This window comes from Phoxinus phoxinus (genome assembly GCF_949152265.1).
Source record: "Phoxinus phoxinus genome assembly, chromosome: 5".
Classification (NCBI taxonomy): domain Eukaryota; kingdom Metazoa; phylum Chordata; class Actinopteri; order Cypriniformes; family Leuciscidae; genus Phoxinus; species Phoxinus phoxinus.
Window position 1 is genome coordinate 16,608,329 of NC_136880.1, and position 24,553 is coordinate 16,632,881.

At 38.1% G+C, this 24,553-nt stretch overlaps 1 protein-coding gene across 2 annotated transcripts; it reads right to left on the reverse strand.

Annotated features, from left to right (window-relative positions):
• Positions 1–1,379: 1,379 nt before the first annotated feature.
• Positions 1,380–23,251, reverse strand: gpt (glutamic--pyruvic transaminase). 2 transcript variants are annotated; one of them, XM_079614401.1, is made up of 12 exons: positions 23,108–23,251; positions 22,476–22,665; positions 9,887–9,976; positions 9,550–9,658; positions 8,956–9,089; positions 8,245–8,488; positions 7,000–7,079; positions 6,678–6,814; positions 5,899–6,073; positions 4,016–4,171; positions 3,817–3,929; positions 1,380–2,491 (listed from the first exon to the last, which is right to left on the reverse strand). In XM_079614401.1, the coding sequence occupies exons 1-12, from the start codon at positions 23,245–23,247 to the stop codon at positions 2,401–2,403; spliced, it is 1,659 nt and encodes a 552-aa protein (XP_079470527.1). In that variant the 5' UTR covers positions 23,248–23,251; the 3' UTR covers positions 1,380–2,400. The 2 variants fall into 2 exon arrangements, with proteins under 2 accessions (XP_079470527.1, XP_079470528.1); XM_079614402.1 differs by having other exon boundaries at positions 23,131–23,249.
• Positions 23,252–24,553: the final 1,302 nt, after the last annotated feature.

The window sequence follows — 24,553 nt, forward strand, 5'->3', positions numbered from 1 at the left end:
AGCTGGCGAGAAGTCATGTGGCTCACCTTAAATATAGGCCCAATAATTAGTCTAGGCCATTTCATATTCATAACCGCTACGAAGAGCCGTGATGGCAACTCAGAGGCTGCTAGACTAGAGGATAACCTCTTTTGTCATCTTTAAATCTGCTTTTATTCTGTGGAAACACAGAAAACTAGCTGTTCCCTTAACAGATAAATTGGTCACACGCCAATCATTGGTCTTATTACTTGGCAATGTCTCTGTGCAGATCTGCCATGTCAGTCGTTCTTGTGATGTTGATGTTCTCACAGTTTCTCAGATAAGAAGAAAATAGAAATTTTGTTTATTTATTTTTACTTTCAGAACCTAATGTTCTATATGCTATATGAACGTTGCGATTTCACATGTCTCTGTTGTTTCTGGAACAATCTCTCTCTCTATCTGTGGCTATAGGCTATAGTTTAGGTCAAAAGTTTGGAATATTTTTTTTTTTTTTAAGTATATTTTGCTTATCGAGGGCTCATTTGTTTCATGCAGTAAATACAGTAATGTTGTAAATTATAATGGGTGTTTTTTATTTGAATAAATATAATTTATTCCTGTGATCAAAACAGAATTTTCAGCATCATTACTCCAGTGTAACATGATCCTTCAGAAATCATTCTAATATGATGATTTGATGCTTATAGAAACATTTATTAATATTATCAATGTTGAAAAATAGTTTTTGCTGCTTAATATTTGTGGAAACTGTGATGCATTCTTACATTTTTTATTTATTTATCTTTCTTACACCAAACTTTTCCACTTTAAAAACTATTTTCAACATTGATAATAATAATAAATGTTTCGTGAGCATCAAACCATCATATAAGAATGATTTCTGAAGGATCATGTGACACTGAAGACTGGAGTAATGATGCTGAACATTCCTAAGAGACTTCTTTCAAAAACTTTTTGTCTGGTGGTGTGTATATATAATATTTGTGGCATTGCATTTACTAAACAAACTTTTAGTTGTTGTTGTAAAAAAAAATTGGTTAAAAAATGAAAGCACTTCTAACAGAGCGCTGACGAGACAATTAGCTTTTAAAAGTTCTGAGATGTGAAGTTCTCAAAGTGCATCTCATCCCATTATGTCTCCTAACTCATTAACAAAATGACACCATCAAAAAATGGAGCAGTTGGGCTTCTCAGTAGTGTGTGTGTGTGTGTGTGTGTGTGTGTGTGTGTGTGTGTGTGTGTGTGTGTGTGTGTGTGTGTGTGTGTGAGTGAGAGAGAGACAGAGGTGTTACAAAACAAGGCTTCAATTCAAAAACATGATGAAGTGAGATTGTAGTGGTGTGACCTCTAGTGGTGAGGAGCTTGCACAACAAAAACGGCACACTGCACAAAAATATTAATCTATATTGTATTATATCTGCCATAAAAATCAATCTGTTATTTACACATACAGGAATGTTGAAGCGTACATTGATTCATGAATGCATTTATAATTACAACTGCCAGCAGAGCACTGAAGAGAAACCAGTGCAGAATCATGTCTCTTGAATGGCCATTATTTTCATCATACTATTCACGGACCACAATGAGGCCTTGTTTACACCTGGTATTAAGATGCGTTTTGGTCGATCGGGTCACAAGTGGACGCCACTAAATACAGGTGTAAACGGGTCTAAAAAGTTTTGATCTCCACTTTCGAGCACTTCCAGAATAGTCAAAAACGCATTCGACCGGATTGCTTTCGTAGTGTAAACGCTCATGTGATCGAATGCGTTCGAACATCCACAAAAGACCATCTACTCTCCGCCTACTGAGTAAACTAGCACGCTAGCCAGACGGGATTTAAACTTTGCCAGCTGATTTCTAACACACACTCGCAGCGTTCGCCGTGATCTTGCGTCTATCAGAGCAGAAACCAAAGCTGCTGCTCTCAGTGTTTTTCCGTTGTCTCCAGGTGCGTTCATATGAAAATTGTGTGGGCTTATTTTGTCCATTAGATCGAAAGACCTGAAAAAAAACATACATTTACCCACACATAGACTTTCTCCTCGAAGAAATCAGGACAGAAGAGACGGATTAAAACACCAGGTGTAAACAGATCCACCAAAACACATCTTAATACCAAGTGTAAACAGGGCCTAACACACATTACACCACATCAAGAAGATCTGGATGTTCGGAAATGGTTTATGAAAGTGTTGTCAAATCAAGTCTTGCTATTTCTAGCCTTTGCATGTTAAAAGTCCATAATGAGAGTTGCTACTAGGCATAACATTGGAAAGGTTGCAGATTAGTGTCCATTAAGGCTCGAGAGATTATTTGGCCACATCCTGACCAAACATTAAGAAGTTGAGAAATGTATTGTAGCACTTTCAGTCAGTCGGTTGTGGTAGTGAGAGCCGGGACTGAACCGGGTCAAGCAAACTGCTGGGTGAACGTCTGGTGGAAGTCCTTCAGTTTATGGAGCATAATCTTGAGCTTGTCTGTTGGAGGAAGGATGGTCATCCTGGTAAAGAAGAGGAATGGAGAGGTGGGGAAAGAAAAGTTTGATGAATATTCATTAATATTATTGATCTGCCTGCATTTACACCACATTGGAAGTTACCGAGCTGGGGACTATTTTCAGGCGCTATGTAATATCATTGCGCTGCTGCACCCATGGTTTAGGCGTAGTTAGGTAACTTCCAACGTGACCGGCACTAAGTTTGTAATATCATTGCGCTGCTGGTACGGCAGCAGTTCCTTGATTATTACGCAGGAATGAGAGTATAGTTCCTAGTCATATTGGTCTAGAATATCGCAACTTTTCATTTTCTGTCGGTCTTAGTTCACGATGTAACTACAGAAGAGTCAAGTTTTAAATAGGAAAAATATCGAAACTCTTTGGTAATTTTTTGAGAGAGATGCTAACGGTCTAATCAGATTCAATGATCTATGCTAAGCTATGCTAAAAGTGCTACCGCCAGACCCGGAGATCGGCTGAACGGATTCGAAAACGGTAAAACTCAACTGTTTAACTCTAGGGGAGATGGAAATTGAGCCTATTTCCAAAAAAAGTGGAGTGTTCCTTTAAAGGCTCAGTGAGAAGAAGCCACATGGACTATTTGCAAATAGAAAAGATTCAAATAATAAAAAGTTGTGTGGTAATTATTCCATGTAGCTTCTCAATCGCAATAATTTCAGTTATATTAAATGAGGAGATTCATAGACTATTTGCAAAAATTAAATCAATGAATAACAATTTGCTCATGAAAACATGTATCTGTTATACATAATTTCTAAGGAAAAACGTGTGTGTGCATTTGTTTTCCTTTTTTTTTTTTTTTTACAAAATATTCCATGTAGCTTCTCAATTAGAGTTCAGCAGCATGTCTACACACTTGTTTCAACCCAATTTTGGGTAAAATATGGACAAACCCAAACTTTGGGTTAAAAATGTAATGTAAAAATGTAACCCAACGGCTGGGTTTGTGCATATTTTACCCAAAATTGGGTTGAAACAACCCAGCATTTTTTAGAGTGTAATAAAATTGGCATAAAATGAAAAATACCTATTTATTTTCTAATTGCATGTTGTTGATATAATTGTGAACAATGTATCCAAGCATTTGTTTTACTTTTTGTTGTTGTTGACCTGATCTTCCGGTGAAACGTAATTGGATTGGACTCCTCCAATCATGTAGCCTGCTTAAACTCCGCCCCTTTTCTACAGTCGACTGCAAGCTCGCACTCGCACTCAGTTTCACAACTTTTTTTCACTTTACTTCAACGATTCCCTGTACAAAATGAAAAGAAAGTTCTAAACTCTTGAGGACAAACACACACACACACCTGAAGTGGTAAGTGCCATCTCTTTGACCAAAACCGCTGCCAGGAACGAGACAGATCCCGGTGTCCTCCAGAAGTTTCATGCAGTAGAACATGTCTGGAGCCTGACCTTTCGCCTGCATTCACACACAAGACACAACAAGCCATGAGCCAAGTCAATGATACCAGCAGAAGACGTAAAGAACATGTGCCACAAAGCGACCTTGGCTTCGTTGACGGCGCGTTGAGGTAGGGTGATCCGGGGGAACGAGTACATGGCTCCCTGCACAGGGTTGCAGCTGATGCCTGGCACTGTATTCAGAATCTCCTCGGTCAGTTTGGCTTTTTCAGCCAAGGCACTCAGGACGGCTGTTCGCTCCTACACAAGACAGAGGAAGAGGAATAAACAAAGGAAGAGACTGGGACACTAGCCAGTACGTTTAACTTGATTAAACACAGCTAATTGGGAGCAAAATACCCAGCCTTTTCTGCAGAAACCAAAGAAACTGTGTGCAGCAGTCGAATTGTTTTCTTTTGAATGACATGTTTTTTGTCCACATAATAAGTAAATGGGGTTTTTTGACCAAATTGACCTATTTATTGACAAAAACACCTGAAACATTCTTTAAAATATCTTATTTTTTGTTCCCCAGAAGAAAGACAACGAGTCTCATTCGCTAACTGTGCAGATACGTACACATTTTTTTCACAAACAAATCACAATTCGTTAGTAACTTTCATACTAAAATGTATAGCCTACTAATTGTATTTTTTTTACGAAATAGTTTTAGGAACAACTGAAACTATCTATCTACCTATCTATCTATCTATCTATCTATCTATCTATCTATCTATCTATCTATCTATCTATCTATCTATCTATCTATCTATCTATCTATCTATCTATCTATCTATCTATCTATCCATCCATCCATCTATGTATCTACCTTCCAACCCATCCATCCATCCATCCATCCATCCATCTATGTATCTACCTTTCTACCCATCCATCCATCCATCCATCCATCTATCCATCCATCTATGTATCTACCTTCCCATCCATCCATCCATCCATCCATCCATCCATCCATCCATCCATCCATCCATGTATCTAACTTCCTACCCATCAATCCATCCATCCATCTATCCATCCATCCATCCATCCATCCATCCATCCATCCATCCATCCATCCATCCATCCATCCATCCATCCATCCATCCATCCATCCATCCATCCATCCATCCATCCATGTATCTACCTTCCAACCCACCTATCCATCCATCCATCCATCCATCTATCTATCCATTCATCTATGTATCTACCTTCCCATCCATCCATCCATCCATCCATCCATCCATCCATCCATCCATCCATCCATCCATCCATCCATCCATCTATCTATCTATCTATCTATCTATCTATCTATCTATCTATCTATCTATCTATCTATCTATCATTCATCTATCTATCTATCCATCCATGTATCTACCTTCCAACCCACCTATCCATCCATCCATCCATCCATCCATCTATCTATCTATCTATCTATCTATCTATCTATCTATCTATCTATCTATCTATCTATCTATCTATCTATCTATCTATCTATCTATCTATCTATCTATCTATCCACCTTCCAACCCACCTATCCATCCATCCAGCCATCTATCTTCCTTCTCATCCATCCATCCATCCATCCATCCATCTATGTATCCATCCATCTATGTATCCATCTATCCATCCATCTATGTATCTACCTTCCTACCCATCCATCCATCCATCCATCCATCCATCCATCCATCCATCCATGTATCCATCCATCTATGTATCCATCTATCCATCCATCTATCCATCCATCTATGTATCTACCTTCCTACCCATCCATCCATCCATCCATCCACACAATTCACGTGCATACATACATTTTTCGCAATAAGTTCTCCTGTGCATATTTATACGAATAATCCACTTATTTATCCAATAATCCAATTATTAGTGAATGAGACCCAATGTCTCAGAAATAACTTTTCCCATAACCAGAGTTGTACACCAGCCAGTTAGTTGGTCTACTCGTCTAGAAGTGCTAGAGAGGAAGAGGAAGGCACCTTCATGAACGTCTGGTAGGAGGGTTCTCCGGGCTGAGGGCAGTTGACCACCAGGTCCATGAGGGCTTGACCGGGCACAGGTGGGCACAAGCGCACAGACACCAGCTTGGAGAGCTGAGCCTTAACCTCTGGGTCCATGTTGATGACCTCCATGTATCCCCCTCGAAAACCACATCTGAAAGTGTGTTCATGTACGTTAGAAAAGAAAGTATGTTATATGGATTGGATGCACATGGAATTTTACATTGTTATCGGATTGTTTTCCGTGCACAAAAATAAACTTTTAAGCATATTGTTTCATACATTGATTCTTGTGTAAATACATTTGAATATGGCAATGATAGTGTATTTGTTCTTGGCAGACTAGATCTGCTGCTGCTGCTGTTGATGATTATTGTTGCAGAGACAATATGAACTTGCCACTGCTAATAGACACACAGACATGCTGCAGTGAGTATGTAATATCTGTTGCTGCTGCATTAATAGACATACATAAATCCTGTAGCAGATCTAGACAGGTGGAGCTGGGGAGGTGGAGGGTTTCAGGGGAACTCTCACTAACCTACAGCAAACACTGAACCAGACTATTTACATGTTGAGCAAGCAATCTCATTGGCTGCAGTATCAGCAGAGGCCAATCAACTTGTACATGCAGTTATGATGTGACTGCGCCCTCTAGAGTTGCATGACTGAACTAGATATGCATACAACAGAGCCAGGTCCATACCAATGCCGTGTGTTTCCCTGAGAAATGATAAACCTGACGGATGTGTACTCACTCTCCCATGTAGCACTTAGAGGTGGAGTGGAATGATACCAGCTCTATTTTCTTTGAATACTCTGGACCCATCTCGAACAGCACTTTCTTGAAGGAGTGAAACTCACAGCCCTCTGCGTATACATTGTCCTGATACACCTAAGAAACAGACGCATAGTAAAAGAAATGTTTAGCGCTGAGCAAGTAGGGTGAGAAATGCATGCCTTAAACCCTGTATGAAAGTGTGCACTTCTATGCCTGTAGATGCTGATATGATGTGAACACAGATTTATAGTTTGATAAAATATGGTGTAAACACCATATGACCCCCAGTATTAACTTACTTCATCAGCCATTAGGAAGAGGTTTTCTTTGGCTGCAAATCGAATTACATCTTCAATACATTGTCTGCTTTGTACCTGACCTATTAAAAAAAGAAAGAATGGGACAATAAAAAAAAGTCAGCTATAGGACAAGCTAAGAAGAAAAACGGGGCAAATTGAATGAAATAATTTATAAAAATACAATCTTGAAAAACGTTATTTATACCACATTTTCTTTGACCACACTGTTTAAAAGTTTGGAGTCTGTAAAGTTTTTGAAAGAAGTCTCTCACCAAGGCTGCATTTGATCAATAGTGAAAACAGTAAATATTGTAAAATGATATTACAGTTTAAAATAACTGTTTTCTAATTGAATATATTTTAATAAGTCATTTTTTCCTTTGATCCAAGCTGAATTTTCAGCTTACATTACTTTACATCATTACATTATTCTTCAGAATCATGATTCCTCAGAAATCATACTAATATGCTTATTTGATGCTCAAGAAACATTTCTGATTATTATCAATGTTAAAAAAAAAAACATTTGTGCTGCTTGATATTCTTGTGGAAACCATGATACATTTCTTTCAGGATTCTTTGATGAATAAAGTATTAAATTATTTTAAAAAAAAGAGTATTGACCCCAAAACATTTGATATATATATAAAACGTGTGCATCGATTTATGGCGAAAACCCCTGACCTGACTTGACGAACGCGGAAGCGGATAGAGCAAAACAAAACACCAGTCACGAAGTCTAAAGCGAGAATTTTTAAAGAGAAATAAAGAATGATTTCAATATTAGAGAAAAGGAGCTTGAGTTTGTTCCCCAGCCCTGTTGGATTAAACCGCGAGAGTCGTCTAAGCTTACGATACTACATCCTATGCCATACATCACGTCAGAAGTTACTCTTGTGGCGGAAGTCGTCTTACGCAGGCTGTCTGCCGAAAGTTATTCTAGTTTTTAAAGTTTTAAATGGATATTTTTCTTACAAAAAAAACATCACTTTGCTTTAGAAGACGTTTATTAAGCCTTGGAGTCATATGGATTACTTTTATGATGGATGGATGCGCTTTTTGGGACTTTATAATCAGGAACGCCTTGTGTTTGTCTGAAAGAGAAAAGTTATATACACCTAGGATGGCCTGAGGGTGAGTAAATCATGGGGTAATTTTCATTTTTGGGTGAACAAGCCCTTTAACCTCACTGCATTACAGATGATCAATTTGAATTTGTTCTTAGAAATGATCTTAATGGTTTACCAGTGGGGTTGCCGGGGTTGATGATGCACAGCACACGGGGGTTGCAATGCTCTCTGGCTGCTTGTAGAGAGCGCTCTAGCTCACTTATGTCTAGACTCCAGCACTTCTCCTCATTCAAGTAGTAGTTCACCTGAACGGCACCCAGCTCTGCTATAGATGCAGAGTACAGAGGGTACTGAGGAATAGAGATCATGACCCCCGTCCGTGTACGACCCTCCCCAGTCGTCAACAGCTTCAGTATGGTCTAAAACACAACAAGACAAAGACAATGTGACCAAGAGTGAAAACTTAGATTTCCTCAATAAAATGTGAGAGGTGCATGATGCTAGGGGGATGCAGGTGGTTCTTGGAGCCTTGTTATGTGCTTTCTAGATGAAAAAAAAAAGTAATTTGAAATATCGCAGGTGCTGTTTTTTGTTCACTCTACTGATGAGTTGACATATGGAATAATAAGTACACTGGATAAAGTAGAGCAGAAAACAGGTGGACTGTCTCTTTAACTGGCATACTGGAGCTGTCACCGTGATTTAGCCAAGTAAGACATGTTCCGGATCAACATATTTTGTTGATCCTGGAACAACATTCCTGTCCGAAAACAGCCCTAACCCCGCTATCCCTACCCCTAAATCACGTTCACCTACTGGAGCAGGCTGGCTCTTAAGTACACAAGCCAAGTGTACAAAGAACTGTGTTTGCGTTTGCCTGACGTACCACAATGCCGTCACTGGCTCCTGTTGTGAGGTAGATGTTATCAGGATCAGACGGAATACCGCCGTCACGGCGCTGAATGTACTTCGCAACATCATGCCTTACACAGTCAATGCCCTGACTGGTTGTGTACGCACCTGACGAACAAGAAGGAAAGAGCAAAGGGAGGTGTGAATTTAACATTTTCCAGAGCCTTAAAACCTTTTGGACAGTGACTAACATCAGCACTTTAACCAGTAACATCCCTAAGTAGATTGAAAACACAGAGTAACATCAGCTAGTTCAACAGTCAACAATTAGTAGTTTAGCTTATTTTATTTGGGAAATTATGTTAAAAATTTACATATACTGCATGGATAAGGGAAAGTGTATATTTTGTGTCCTGTAACTGGTCACCATTTCTTTTCTTTTTTTTGTTGAACACAAAAGATGATATAACCATTTAAGAGATGATAAAATATGTTTTTAACCACTTAATGAAAGCCAATGGGGTCCAAAAAAAACACTGGAGCCCACTGGCTTTCATTGTATGAAAAAGTACAAACATCAATAAAAAGCATCTGATATTTCATGTCAACTTTTTTTTTTATCACATACCGATGCTATTCCCTCCACATGATTGCAAAATACGCCTCGCTCGGTTTTTGGCATCATCTGGAAACTTGTTGTCATCAAGTAGTTGTGGATAAGTACACAGTGCCATCACCTTGAAAAACAATTCAGTTATAAGGGCCATAAAAACATCTAGAACAAACTAAGCTAAATGAAAAATAAATAAATAACTTGGCTATGTGCAAAGTGGTCCATCTAAACTGTTGACTTTGGTTAATGCATGGAACAGCTGAAAGTGCAGTGGACCTGGAAATGACTGGAAAGGACTAGAATAGATCATGCATTGAGACTCCTAGCCAGGAAAAGAAGAAGAGTCAGCTACCTGTCGAAAGAAGGTGATTGGCCGTTGCCCCATAGCGTGAGCATCTCCGATATTGGCTTTAATGACCTCATCAAAAGGCTTCTTGACCCCCTGAAATGGAGTAAAATATATCAAACAAATAAGAAAGCAGACAATGATATCTACAGTAGCATAGATGTTATCAGTCATGAATAGAGTTGAGGTTGGAATACAGTACACAACTTTTCAAATCTGAACAGATTTTAAAACACTGGGCATCATACACTTGCCAACGTCACCGGGCATTAACGACTGAGGACCACACCATACTTTCAAGTCGATCCCAACACAACCAACTCACACAGAAACAAGAGTATATTTGCATTACCAATGAAAGCAATATGAGTTCTAAAATCGGCTCAAAAGATCTTGGTGGAATTTGAGGTATGCTTGGGATCATTGTCCTGTTGGAAGGTCTAATGAGACCCAGGCTTCAGCTTCCTCACTGAGGGCATGAAGTTTTCTCTTAGGATTTCCTGATACTTAAATGAATCAATCTTGCAAATGCTGCAGGTTTCCAGTACCAGAGGATGCAAATTAGCCCCAGAGCATCACTGAGCCACCACCATGCTTAAAGCTACAATATGTCATTTTTTTCGCCACTATGGGTCGCTAACCTCTTACAATAACAAAGGCGTAGGTTGATGACGCATAAGCGGAATTATGGTACTTGTGATCATGTTGATTGATCTAATAATGTTCATGGATGAGTGAATATATTGATGTTTTTAACATGACTTGTGGTAAGAAGCAGGGCGCGATTGCTAATGAGAGACAGATATCAGCGGCACACGCGAGTCCCACGAATATAAAGGAATTAGGACATTCATCTACCGAACTACATGCAAGTGCTCGAAAACGCCACGCTGATATTGATCCCTGTTTTAGTTCTCCTTTTGTCCCAAAGTCTGCTTGCCATGGTCCATAATGTTTGAACGAAACAACAAAAGCGTGAGCGTGCCGCTAGGCGTAACACAGTCGTCCACGTCTGTCGCCATGGTTACTATGGCAGTACGAGCGGAAACCAGAGACAACGTGGATATTACGTCATTGACATGCGACAACTAAACGGGGACGAGCCATTATTTAAAAATATAAATTTCTCTGAAATTAAAAATCTTTGGGTTCTTTTGGGATATTGTAAGTACACAACTGCAGGAAATATCTCACACTGTGCAAGTGATTTTTGGATATTTTATTACAAAAATCGTACATATTGTAGCTTTAACTGTAGGCAGAGTGTTCCTAATGTCTTCCTCCAGATATACTGCTGATCCAAGGGACAAAAAGTTCCAGTTTTGTTTAATCGCTCCACAGAACAGAATCCAAAACCTCTGTGGATTATTTATATGATTTTGAGCAAACTGGAGCAGACATTTCTTGTGCTTTTGGGTCAGTAGTGGTGTAGTCTTGGAGTTCTGTCTTTACTGTGCAGCTGAAACCTCAGTGTCTCACTGCGGGTCTTTTGCAGTCACTAAAAGTTTTTCTGAACCAGCCTTCTCAGAAATATGGTTGCAACTGTAATGGATTTCTTCCTAAACCTAACTATCCTATTTTATACTCCTGACGACGTCAGCCGAGTCAAACCCTAGCGCGTCTCCTGTCGTCGTCGGCTGGGTGCTACCTATACTCCAGCCGAGTCTCCAGTCGACTACAGCTGAGTTTCCTATCTGTCCAACTTCCTTGCTGCGCAGCATAAATAACAAAAGAGACAGACTTCAATAAATTACCCTCAGGTGGTTTATTCACGGCCGGGAGTTCTCGAGCAGTTCTCAGAGAATCTCGGCCCAACAGAAGAATAAAACAGGCTTTATAGGATAAAAGCCAGACACATCAAAATAGAATCTTTATGACTACATGTCACTACATGTCTACATGTCACCCCCCCCCCCCCCCCTTTCATTTCCCTTTGTTAGTGACATCAGCAAAATATCAAAAAACATTGTAAGGGGTTAATATTTCAGTCAATCATTTCACAATACAGTCAAAAAAATAGAACATTGAATCCATCTTTCAAAGTTCCATTTGACCAAGGTTACATCGAGTTAAACGTTTGTTAAAAGATTAGATCATATCGAAAGTTCGTCTGATGGTGTTGTGGCAAAAATTCTCATTAAACAAACATCACTGCGTAAGAGGCACTCAGAGTCAAATTATAAAAAGAGAAGTATTTATTCTTGCAAGAATAGGTTCAGTCTAATACACAAGTTGCCAAGTGCAGAAGAGTGACACTTAACACAGACCAGGCATATCTCTTATACTCTACTTCCAAGGCCTTTCTTCCCCCCCAGGGCCCTCCTTCCTTCTTTCCAGAAGTTTTCCACAGACAAAAGGACCTTTAGCTAGTTTAGATTTATCCTTAGTTGACCCAATAAGCCCCCCTACACTAGATGACCTCTGACCTCGAAGGTCCGAGATCCTTGCCTGTCTGTTTTCTAGTGTCTCCCCCTTCTGCCTCCTCAGGCACATAAACACATACATTTTAAAGCAGTTCTCCGTTTCTCACACCATACTGCAAATGGCAAAGACACATGGCATTCTTTTGCAATCTACTGAAAGTCAATGAAAAATAAAATCTTGCCATGACAATGGCTACATCCTTAATCAAAGGAAGAAATAATTATTTTGTTTCATTTTTAGATCTGGAATAGAAAGTTAGTCGTAATCAGACATTCAAAAGAGAAGTGTGATAGAAGTTTATCATAAGTGTAACATCTAAAGTTAAGATTTCTATGGTTAGTGACATAATTAATCTTATCTATATTAAATCTCCCACACAACCATTACTTCCTTTTTCTGCCCTGTCCAGATAGTGTAACCACTGTTCCTTTAACTTTCAACTTGCAAACTTTGCTTCCAACAGTGTCTCTAGGAACATTTAGTGCCTTCACTATCTTTTTGTATCTTGATTCTTGTTTGTGAAAGGCGATGATATCTTCTCTTTTTGCCATCTTTCTAACAATGCTTTCAAAAGTGACAGTCAACAAACCTAGCCAGTTCAGATATTTCATGTGTTCTAGCTCAAGTACCTGTACACCTGGTGCAACTAAAGAATTTCGATTACAACTGTACTTGTTTCAGAACGTTCAGTAAACATTCAAAAGTAACAATCCCATAATGTTTGCAAAATGGAATGTTCACTTGTTTGCATAGCCAAAAAAAAAAAAAAAAACATTTTTAAAACATTTATAAAACTGGATGTTTTGACTGTTCGGAGAAAATCCAGAACTAATATTTTCATAGCTTGATGGCAACAGTAGCGAAACGTTCTTAGAACATATTTTTGTTAGCAGGGTTAACAACCCTAGGTTTGGAGAATTGCCAAGGCTTTGCTAAGGTGTTCTGAGTGGTTGCCAGGGAATTTAGGGTAGTTGCTAAGTGGTTGGTAGGATGATATGGGTGGCCAACACAAAAGTGCCCACACACAAGTCTCTATGATATGGCCTAGGTGTCATTGAATGGTTGGGGGGAGGAGCATTAATATTCATGATGAAAGCTCTACCTGATTGGTCGGTGAGTTTTGTGACGAAACCTTCATTTAAACCTAACTTTGTCTGATCAGCAGAGGGTTAAAATGCTGCAGTGCTTTACGTGCCTTATGGAGAACAAACAAGCAGCAAGGGTCAGTATTCCTGCTGATGGCAGGGGTTCACCCAGTCCCCTTCTGTGTCCCATTCTTTCTGTTTACTCATTTCAAAAGCACTTTAACAGAGTGTGCAGCTGAAGCCTCACAAACAACCCCCCTATCGCCCTCACTGCATGCTGATTGCAACACACAACCATCTTGTTTTTCCAAATATGTTACCCAGTCCTCTCCGGTGTGAAACACGTTGTTCTGACAGGGTTAGATAATAAAACATGTTATTATACTGTCATCTGATTGTCAACAAAAAAATGATTGCCTGCTTAAGGCAATGATTCAAGAAATGAACGATTCAATAAATCAATGATCAAAGATGGAGTGAGAGTCTATACAAACATTGCATGTGAATGTGTGGGAAACCGACAGAAATGAGATCTCTTCAATAGCTCAATTGTTGCTCCTTAAACAGCAACGAGATTAAATGGAGAGCTAAGACTTAACCCCACATGTGCCTCCTGCAGAAATCCCTTATATTTCAAACTGCGCTCGCAAAGATATCAATGTCTGTGATGAAAGTCAGTATGAAGATTACTGATCATTGGAGTCATTTGGAATTCTTCCAGAACCAAATTATCTGAGCTTTTCTATGCACTTTTTATAATTGTCTCATTTGTGGACGAATAGAATGTGTATCTACTTTTATTTTTCTTAGAAGAAGACACAGCTCAGGTACAGTTGATGCTTACATGAAACTCCATTTCCTGAGCAATGAAAGAGCACAGAGCAAACTGACAATTCATGGATAATCCATTATCTTTTATATAACCATGCGATCAGAATTGAACAAATTATTTGTTGTAAGTAAAATGAATCTAGAATGTTACACTTTATTTCGATGGTCCACTTTAAACGCTTTACTATAAGTCTCTTTGCAAGTACATGTCAACTAACTCTCATTAGAGTATTGACTGTAAGGTTCGGGTTAGTAGAATAAGTGGAAATGTAGTTGAAAATGTTCCTATAGTCAGTATAATGTCTGTAGGGGAGGATCAAAATAAAGTGTTGGTAGATATTAAACAGGCAGTCTACTAATACTCTGAGTAAGGGATAACCGTGAGGCGGTTGTTATAGCGAATACAACCCCGACAGGCTGATTAGGACCCCGACGCGAAGCGGAGCCTGAAGGGGTTGTATTCGCTATAACAACCATCTCGCTATACATTATCCCGCTTATTACATGGCTTCATACCAAATAAATCAATAATTTGACACAAAATATTGATTTAAAAAGGAGTTTATTGATTTAAAAACGATTGTAATTGCTTCCGTTGAACACCGTGTCCATGGCAACGCTCTGTTTTTCATGGCAACAGTGTGTTATACTTAGCAGCGGAAGTTATCAAGAAATAACAGATCGCGTTCTACATTAGGATTCAACCAAGCCATGTAATAATGAGAGTTAGTTGACATGTAGTTGCAAAGTATAGTTAGTTGAATGTCTAAAGTGGACTGAACAACGAATCACGTGATCTTGCAGTCGGTTGTGTGAGGAGTAGAGCTGACAGTCTAGTATGAGTCAGCATTTCTGCAGCTGCATTCTCAACTCTGTAAGTGTTTGATATGATCTATGGTAAATCAGCTAAAACACTGCAGTTGTCAAGTCTGTATGTAACAAACGTGTGAAAACATGAATTTTGTGTCAATAAGTGGTAGAGTATCACACACCTTAGAGATGATGATAATGGGCTGTTCTACAAACAAGATAAATAATGTATGCGTTATAAAAATCATTATATATTATTATTATGTCAATGTTGCAACGTCTTGTAGGGAGTGTTCAAATACCTGCTCATAAAAATGTGGTATGAAAGTGTAGGCTACTAATGCAGCCAGAGCAGGTACTTACACGATCAGCAGGAATGTGTCATGAATCCAATCTCACAACATGTTATAAACTGAGAGCCAGGAACTCATAAATGAGTGAGAGTTGGATGCAAATGGGGTACTTTAAAAGATTACAAGAAACTAGAAAACAAGAAAGACCTGGCCATAAACCATGGAAAAACAAGGACAATGTATATATACACAAGAGCTAAGAGGGACACTTCTGAACACAATCAGAGTAATGAGGGGAAAACAACGTGATCTCGTGAAATGAAAACAAGTTGGAGAAGAATATCACAGAAGAAGGGATATCATGCAGGTTTGGAATGGCATGAGGGCGAGGAACCGATGGATGACCTGAGTTCATCAAATACAACATTCAACATCTTTCTCGATCCTGGAACAACATTCCAGTCAACCAATCAGATTTGAGGATTTATGTCAATAGGTTTACAACCAGGGATATGTGCTTCTACATCAGTGCTATTCACCTATCATTTCCCTCTGATTTTAGGGATAAGTTATGGTAGGGTTAGGGATAGGGATAGTGTCAGGACTAAATTGTCTGACAGGAATGTTATTCCAGAACAAAAATATGTTGATCCAGGAACGTCTTGGTAAAACAACGGTGACCATAAACGATGACAGAATGATGTACAGAATTAACTATCCCTTTAAAACTCCTCAAACTATTTTTTCGCTGCTAGCTAAAAAAATACATGTTTTTTAAATAACAGTGTTTACTTTTATTTGTCCTTTGAATTTGAGTTATTGCTACTTTTAGAATTTGTCTAATTTTGCTTAATATAAAACCAGCTGTGTTGGGGAAAGTCACTTTCAAAATTAATACGTTACAATATTGCGTTACTCCCTAAAAAAGTGACTAATTCCACTACTTTTTTTGGAAAGTAATGGGATGTTACTTTTGCGTTAGTTCAAAACGCTTACTTCAGCAATGAAAATCTTCATAGAAATTAAATAATTAATTAATTAAAATAAATAATAATAGTATAAAATTAAATAGAAATGTGATGTTTATTTAAGGTCATTTTTGCTTATTGATATCCTTGAATTGGATCATTGAAGGTCAGCAGACATCGGTTAATAAAGTGAGATTAAATACATAAAGTACCGTATATTTGCATAATCTAACATTTAATTATTGCAGGTTTGCAGAATATTCTGAGTTCGTTATCTGTAGCTGATTGGCTCTTGCCGTATCAGTAGCCAATGAGCTCGCTGCTCAACCTTCAAATACTTGGGTAGCATTTGCCTTCGCAGTGTAGCGCTTCAGAGACCCTCCACCTTCCCCAGCTCCACCTGTATAGATCTGCTATGGGTAATTCATGTGTGCTATATTGTACAGCAGCCGCATGTCTTACGTGCTCACAGCAGCGTGTCGTGTGTATTGGCAGCACCAATAAAATCAGCAGCAGCGTAGCAGATCTACTCCACCAAGACCCAACATATCAACATTGTCATATCCATTACCACGCCAATCACTCCGAGAGTTGTCATGACAGAAAAGCCTTTCTTGCTAAAGTGTTCACCACGTTATATATGTGTGGTGAAAATATAGGCTCACTGTATGCACTTGATTACGGCTCTTTCATTGTCTCACGTGTAATCTTGTACCACAGGCCCCAGCTGTCTGGAATTCAACAAACAACAGCGGCCCTCCCAGTAGTTGGTACGGACGGGACTGGATTGCAAGCTGCACATCTGTTTCTCACTAGGGTTAGACTGAGTCTCTGTCCAATAGAACCAAATGCATCGACCATAAACTCCCACTCCCCCCCAAAATACTTGCCAACCCTTCACCTATTGGTCGGGAAGGGGAGCCGATTCTAAATGGCAGCCAATCAGAGATAGCGGTGTGACTACCGCCCCTAAAAGAATGACAACCTTTAATCCCGTTCGTGCAGAGGGTGGATGGTGTGTGTTAAAAAGAGGTTTTCAGAACTGTAAAACTGAGTCACGCTGACTTTCGCAGTATGAAGCGTGAGGGACAGCGGGTCAGATTTCACGAAGCATTCCTGTAGTTATTACAGCTTGCCTTTCCCTGCATTATCATATAACTGCCTTTCATTTAGTCAACATGTGCCTGATGATCTGCATTACAGCATCTACATCTAAAGATTGTGCAGGGTAAACAGTTCATGCAAAAAAAAACAAAAAAAAAACTGAAAGGTAACTAGTGAAGCTCCATGATAAACATGTCAAAAGAACTGCAAGGTTAAAAAGGATGTTTGAATTTTTTTATTAATTATAACAGGATGTTATAATTAATTTTCTTTGGTGGCATGTGGACCTGATTTATTTTTTAGATATATTTTAGCATATATATATATATATATATAAAATGGTTATATTTATATATAATATAAATCATATCAAAATATATGCAGTATATAAATGCAAATATTTCTCAAATATATACATGCATGTGTGTGTATTTATATATACAAAAAAATTATACACAATGCACACACATATATTATGTAAACACAAACTTATATTTTGGATTAGATTAATCGCGATTAATCGTTTACAGCCCTAAACGATTTGCCTAATGGTTTTATATATATATATATATATATATATATATATAATATTTGTATTTTTACAAGTACAATTTTGTATTTGTATAAGACAGACTTTAGACATAAACATGGATGGAAGGATGGATGGACAGATGGACAGACGGATGGATGGATGGATGGATGGATGGGTAGATAGACATGGATAGATGGATGGTGTTGGAAACTCAGAAGTGAAGACCAGGAGACTTGGATGAATCTTGAATAGGATTCTTTATTGAGAGTGTGCCGTTTCATAGCTGCAGTCATCAAGTCCCACTAAAGAAGCTGTATATGTATACATATTTTAGGGGTCAGTCCTTACAAGTGGAGACAAAGCGGCTGGGTGACGACCTTAAACAAAGGAGTCCATTATAGCAACCCAACCCAGACTCTGGAGTGTTACCACTCCTAATCCAATCAGCGTAACTATTCAAAGAATGGGACGGAGACTCCAAGAGCCATTACGGACAAAAGGTGAGAGTCTCAGTAATCTGACTCGCTTGATTAACAATAAAGAGAACAGGACTGGCAGGAACCTCTGGCTAAAATATTTGCTTAACAGAAAAATGCATCTGATGTCATCATCTTTACCTTAAATACCTTAAAGGTACCATTTACTTCCCCTTAGTTTTTCATGTGATGTTATGTCTGAATGTAGGATCAGCAGATCTTAAACAGATTCTTACATTTGTAATCCCACAATGGATGGATAGACGGACATATAAATAGACATGGATGGACAGATGGACAGATATGTAAAATATGTATAAATATGTAAATATATATTTACCCCTAAAATATGTATAAATATACAGCTTCTCTAGTGGGACTTGATGACTGCAGCTATGAAGCGGCACACTCTCAATAAAGAATCATTTATTCAAGATTCATCCAAGTCTCCTGCTCTTCGCTTCTGAGTTTCCAACACCATGACATGGATGGATGGATGGATGGATGGATGGATGGATGGATGGATGGATGGATGGATGGATGGATGGATGGATGGATGGATGGATGTGTAATATATTGGCCATCGTCCACCCCGCTCTAGATACAGGCACTGGTATCAGTTGCTAAGAAACATATCATATAATAGATATAACATATGCTACAGGACATGGACAATGAGAATCTGTGGGTAAGATCAAGACTGAAAACATTCAAATCTAGTTTGAAACCACCACAGAATATAATTTATTTGTGTGTCATAGCTTGAGCAAATGTTCATAACACTAACATGCTATCAGAGAATATCTATTCTAGCAAGCATCTGATTGGACGAAACATTTGCTTAGCACAGGATGAGTCATCAAAGTATTCCCAGAAAAGGCAGATTAGAAATGTCACGGTAGAACACAGACGGACACAAAACTAACACATCTATATGAAAAAGGCTCAACATTTTCATTTCCATTTAATTGAACCCTTAGTTTAACCGAAATCAGTCATTTTAAGAACAAATGCAAATCATTTACAGTAAGGTGTACAGTGCTCGTTAATGAGTTTTTTACTGAATGAATGATGCATCTCAATGCTATATACACTCATTTATGTGTCCTCATCTTTGGACTCTACTTCACCAAATAATCATTTATAAACGTAATATTGCGTACTATGCATGTCAGGGGTGGCAACTCTGCGCTCGAGGTCCACTGTCCTGCAGAGTTGATCTCTAACCGATCCAAACAGACCTGTCTGTGATCCTCAATACTCCCGCAGACGTCAGTTAGATTAGTTCATGTGTGATTTATAGGGTTGAACTCTGCAGGACAGTGCACTTCGAGGCCACCTCTGTTCGTTTGTACTTTGTGACTACGTGGATACTATGTAGGACTTGCTTTTGCGATATTGTAACATTTTACACACCAATAAAACTTTGCTGAGAGAAAGACGAAAAGAGACTAAAGAGAATTGATAGAGTAAGAGACACGTGAATGAAAGAAAGTAAGCAGGAAGAGAAAGAGAGATTTGTACAGTATTGGGTGAAGGCCACCTTTGTTATGCATGTCTTTCCCAGAAACCGAAAACCACAGGACCTAAAAACAGGTGCCAAGTCTAAAACAGAGTGCATATTCTTTCCTGGATACAGAAATCCACCAGAAGATTGTGCTAAAAAAAAACGTCTTGGTTGCACTGTTACAACGTATTCATGGAAAACTGTTTTTTTGTATCACAACAATGATATTATGATTCAATTCTTTCACAATTTATCTACCGTGGACACGTTTAATACTCATTGTTCCTGCGGTGTGTGTGAATGTTGTCCCTGTGATCGCTGGTACACTGCAAAAAATGCTTTTCTTACTTAGTATTTTTGTCTTGTTTCCAGTCCAAATATCTAAAAATTCTTAAATCAAGATGCATTTACTAGATGAGTAAAATTACATAAGATATTAAGTCTTGTTTTCTGGGGAAATAAATCAAAATTAAGTGAGTTTTTGCTTAAAACAAGCTAAATTATCTGCCAATGGGATATTTATTTCCCCAGAAAACAAGACTTAATATCTTGTGTAATTTTACTCATCTAGTAAATGCATCTTGATTTAAGAATTTTTAGATATTTGGACTGGAAACAAGACAAAAATACTAAGTAAGAAAAGCATTTTTTTGCAGTGTAACCTTGCATCAAAAATGCCTTGTGGCTTAGTGGCAAATTTATAGTAATTATGGCATTATGACAATTATTAAAAATGACATTTTCATACTTATTTCACAGTTTGTTTAAATTATTATGCGTGTTTACAGTGTCCTTGTTACATAGTTACTATACACTTTCAAATATGATATGATCAATAAGTTATGACAACATACATTATGTTTTTACATTGCTTTAACTCAATTTTCTACCTTTTTAACAGTTTAATGCAATTTAAATTTAAATGACTTAAACATCCAAGTTGATTGTACTTAAAAAATGAAGGCAGGAACTTTTTTTTGTGTAGTAAGTATGCGTATTAGTACAGGTGAAACTCGAAAAATTAGAATATCGTGCAAAAGTTCATTTATTTCAGTAATTCACCTTAAAAGGTAAAACTAATATATTATATAGACTCATTACATGCAAAGTGAGATATTTCAAGCCTTTATTTGTTATCATTTTGATGATTATGGCTTATACAGCTTATGAAAACCCCAAATTCAAAATTAGAATATTGTGAAAAGGTTTTCATAAGCTGTAAGCCATAATCATCAAAATGATAACAAATAAAGGCTTGAAATATCTCACTTTGCATGTTATGAGTCTATATAATATAATAGTTTCACCTTTTAAGGTGAATTACTGAAATAAATGAACTTTTGCACGATACCGATTTCACATTAGTACCGGTATAATTACATGCAACTCACCTTAACTGAAACCTAAACCTATAGTAAGAACATGTAGTTCAAATGTAGAGTAATTATTGCTTTTATAATGCATTTTCATTGTTTATGACTGAAAGTCACAGGCTCTGAGACAATGGTAAAAACAAAAGAGTCAAAAGTGCACATGCATTCCATCATAAATGTAATCTGGAAGAAAATATATCGAAATCCAACGTCAGATGTTGTTTTGCAACTGTATAGCAACAGAAGTTTGACATCTAATATAATTTCCATTTGCGTTAATTCTTGGAAGGTCTCTTGCCTAACAGCCACCAATTTAAAGAGTGAGGTAAAGACTTGACAAACAGAGATGCTCTCTGTTCCCATGACAAGCAGTGCTGACATCAAGGGCATGACCTCAGAGTTAACTATACAGCTCCGAGCATCACTCATATGGGCAAAAGAAATGAGGATTGCTTTGAGATATCTAGCCAAAATAACTAAATGAGTAACAAAGTGGACTTTATCCACTAATGAGTGAAGAAGGTCTGCTTTACAAACACTGACCTAGAAACTAAAAAAAAAAAAAAAAAGAGGATAGAGAGTAACAGAGATACATTGGATTTTTCTGTCATTTTGTCATTGGATGAACTAATCAAAGCTTTCAACTTGAATTTCAACCTACTTTTAAGTGTCTGCAATAGGAAAGATCACTTTAGATCAAGTACAACTGGCCCTTTTTCAGTATATTAATATGTATTAGGACTAATCTGGGAAGTTCAGAATGCACTGTTTTGTGGAAAATGTTTTTTTTTACGCGTGTAGTTATCAGGGGCGTTGCACATAAATAAACATTCCCGTAAATGGGCCAGAAATAGACAACTTTTTTTCTTTTCTTTTTTTTCATGTGTAAAAAACATTATGTATAGGCTACCTGACAACAACAACAACAACAACAACAAAATTCAGCAAATTCAGATAATGGGAAAAGCACACTTTTTAAACAAATGTAACAGCGTAACTCAGGACAGCATCAGTTCACCGACTTGTTTTTCCTTCAGAGCGAAGGTCGCATAAACATCCAGTTATACAGTCTTGCTTCCAAACTATGCGCAAGAGAATGACGGGATGTTAGCAGAATTGAAAGCCTGACGTAACTTAAACTTTAGTCCAATGCATAACGTTTTTGCAAAGATGAAACAAATACTGCTCATACCTCCTTCAGTTCCTTCTCGATCTGCAGCGCTCGCTGAACTATTGGCCCGCGGACCGCGTAGTCTACCTTCTTCACGTTGGGGTTCATGGTCTCAACGGTTAGCACTCTGCCCCGATGGGGTAACGCTCCATTTTCGGACATTTTCTGCTGTAGATGTTCGCTTTGGGCCGCCGGGGAAGCAGAAAGATCCCTATGGGGAGAAGAAAGGGAAGGCAGTGGGGAAAGGTTCAGGACCCAGTTTGGAACCTTGGGGTACACCGTCGCGTATGCCTCGCATCTTCCCAATTTCAAAACCCTCACGCTTCTATTAGACAACATTTTATAAACAGGTAAAGCAAAACAAGATTAAGAGGTAGAACTTAAATTTGGTTTCTTGAACTTTGGTTTTCCGCGCAGGTTTCGTTGTTATGCGCGTAGTAAAACCTTCAAAGATCTACTCGCGACGACCTTTGGACTGTGCATCAGATAGTTCAAGATTTCATAAGTACAAGCACTGCTGGCTCCCACTAAATCCCCACGCCTCTTTTTTTTTTTTTATCTACGGGGCTCACAAACAGTCCTATATTCAGTGTTCCCATTATCTTTTCCATGACTGCCACCCCTTTTTAAATGGGGTGTTTTATAGTCAGTACCTCCTCCAGACTGTATTACGCACCAGAAGTGTAGAAAGGGAAGCCTCTTGGGTTGCCGAGACGACAGACTGCAACGATAAACCAGTGTGAAGTGTCTGAAGCAGCTCCAAACTTTGACCCGACCAGCGTAAAACTTCCATGCACAGTGAGTGAACCTCCTCCCATTGATTCAATAACTGAGAATAAAGCACGCCAGCTCCTCCCATGTTGACAGGCTCTGTTTGTGTCTTGCAGGAGAGATTAACAGGCAGTGCGATCACATTACAGGGTTGTGTGTTCCTGGACAGAATAGTTCCGCAAAAGGAACTGGCAAACTTGAGGAAATAGTAAAGCAACTGGAGAAAAAGCTGTGGGAGACTTGACAAGGAAGATGTTCCTAAGTCTGATCAGTTGTCATGTGATCAGAGACCATGCTGTTCCAGACAGCATACTGTTCATTATTCAATCACTTATTAGAATATGGGAGAGGGGGCTGGTTGTTAAAGAGGGGAATATTATGGGATTGGTGACTATAAGGTTTAAAAGTCCAATGTTATTCAATTTATAAGTGACCTATAATACAATTTTATGTGAGTCATTTTTTAAATATTGTCTAGATCTCAATAAAAATATGAAGTTTAAATTGGTTCAATTATTTGGGTTAAAGTAAAATCATATGTTGCCAACTTGCCATGACTTACTGATCTCCTTTTTACAGTGCATGCAGTTCAAATCTTTCTTATTATGTTAAAGTCCCTCCTGGTGAAAATCCATTTTTTTAATGTTGTTTATATGTCTATGTGGTGTTTTTAATATGATTTTAATTTTAATATGACAAACCATGTGCAAACTCTTAAGTCAACACCATTGCTGAGTATTTTCTCTTTAAAACTGCAGTGAACCAAAGAGTCTCAAAATCGTTGTTTGAAATCGCTGGTGTTTCTGACGTCACAAACTACCTTGTAACAGATCACGTGATCTTCAACGAGTGGCTCTCTGAGCTGGTGTGAGTGAGTGGAGTTTAGACAAAGTTTAAACCATTACCACTAGATAATAAGCCATTTTAAATGTAATTAAAAAAAGATATACAAGACTCAACTCATTTTTAAAGTCAGTTTAATGTAATTTAAGTTGAAATGACTTACACAGCCAAGTTGATTGTAAATTTAAGGCAGCAAGTTTTTTTACAGTAGCATAGATAGATAGATAGATAGATAGATAGATAGTCAAATCTATCTATCTATCTATCTATCTATCTATCTATCTATCTATCTATCTATCTATCTATCTATCCATCTAAACAATGTAACCCAGCTACATGTCATTTCCAGAGTTCAATGATTAGTCAAAAGAACACACACAAGCCATATTGCAGTCATAAAAGCATGACAGTGACAAGCAAATAATGTCATTAAGTTGCATCTTAGCTTAAGGGCAGAAACACGTGACCAACCATATTCAGCATAA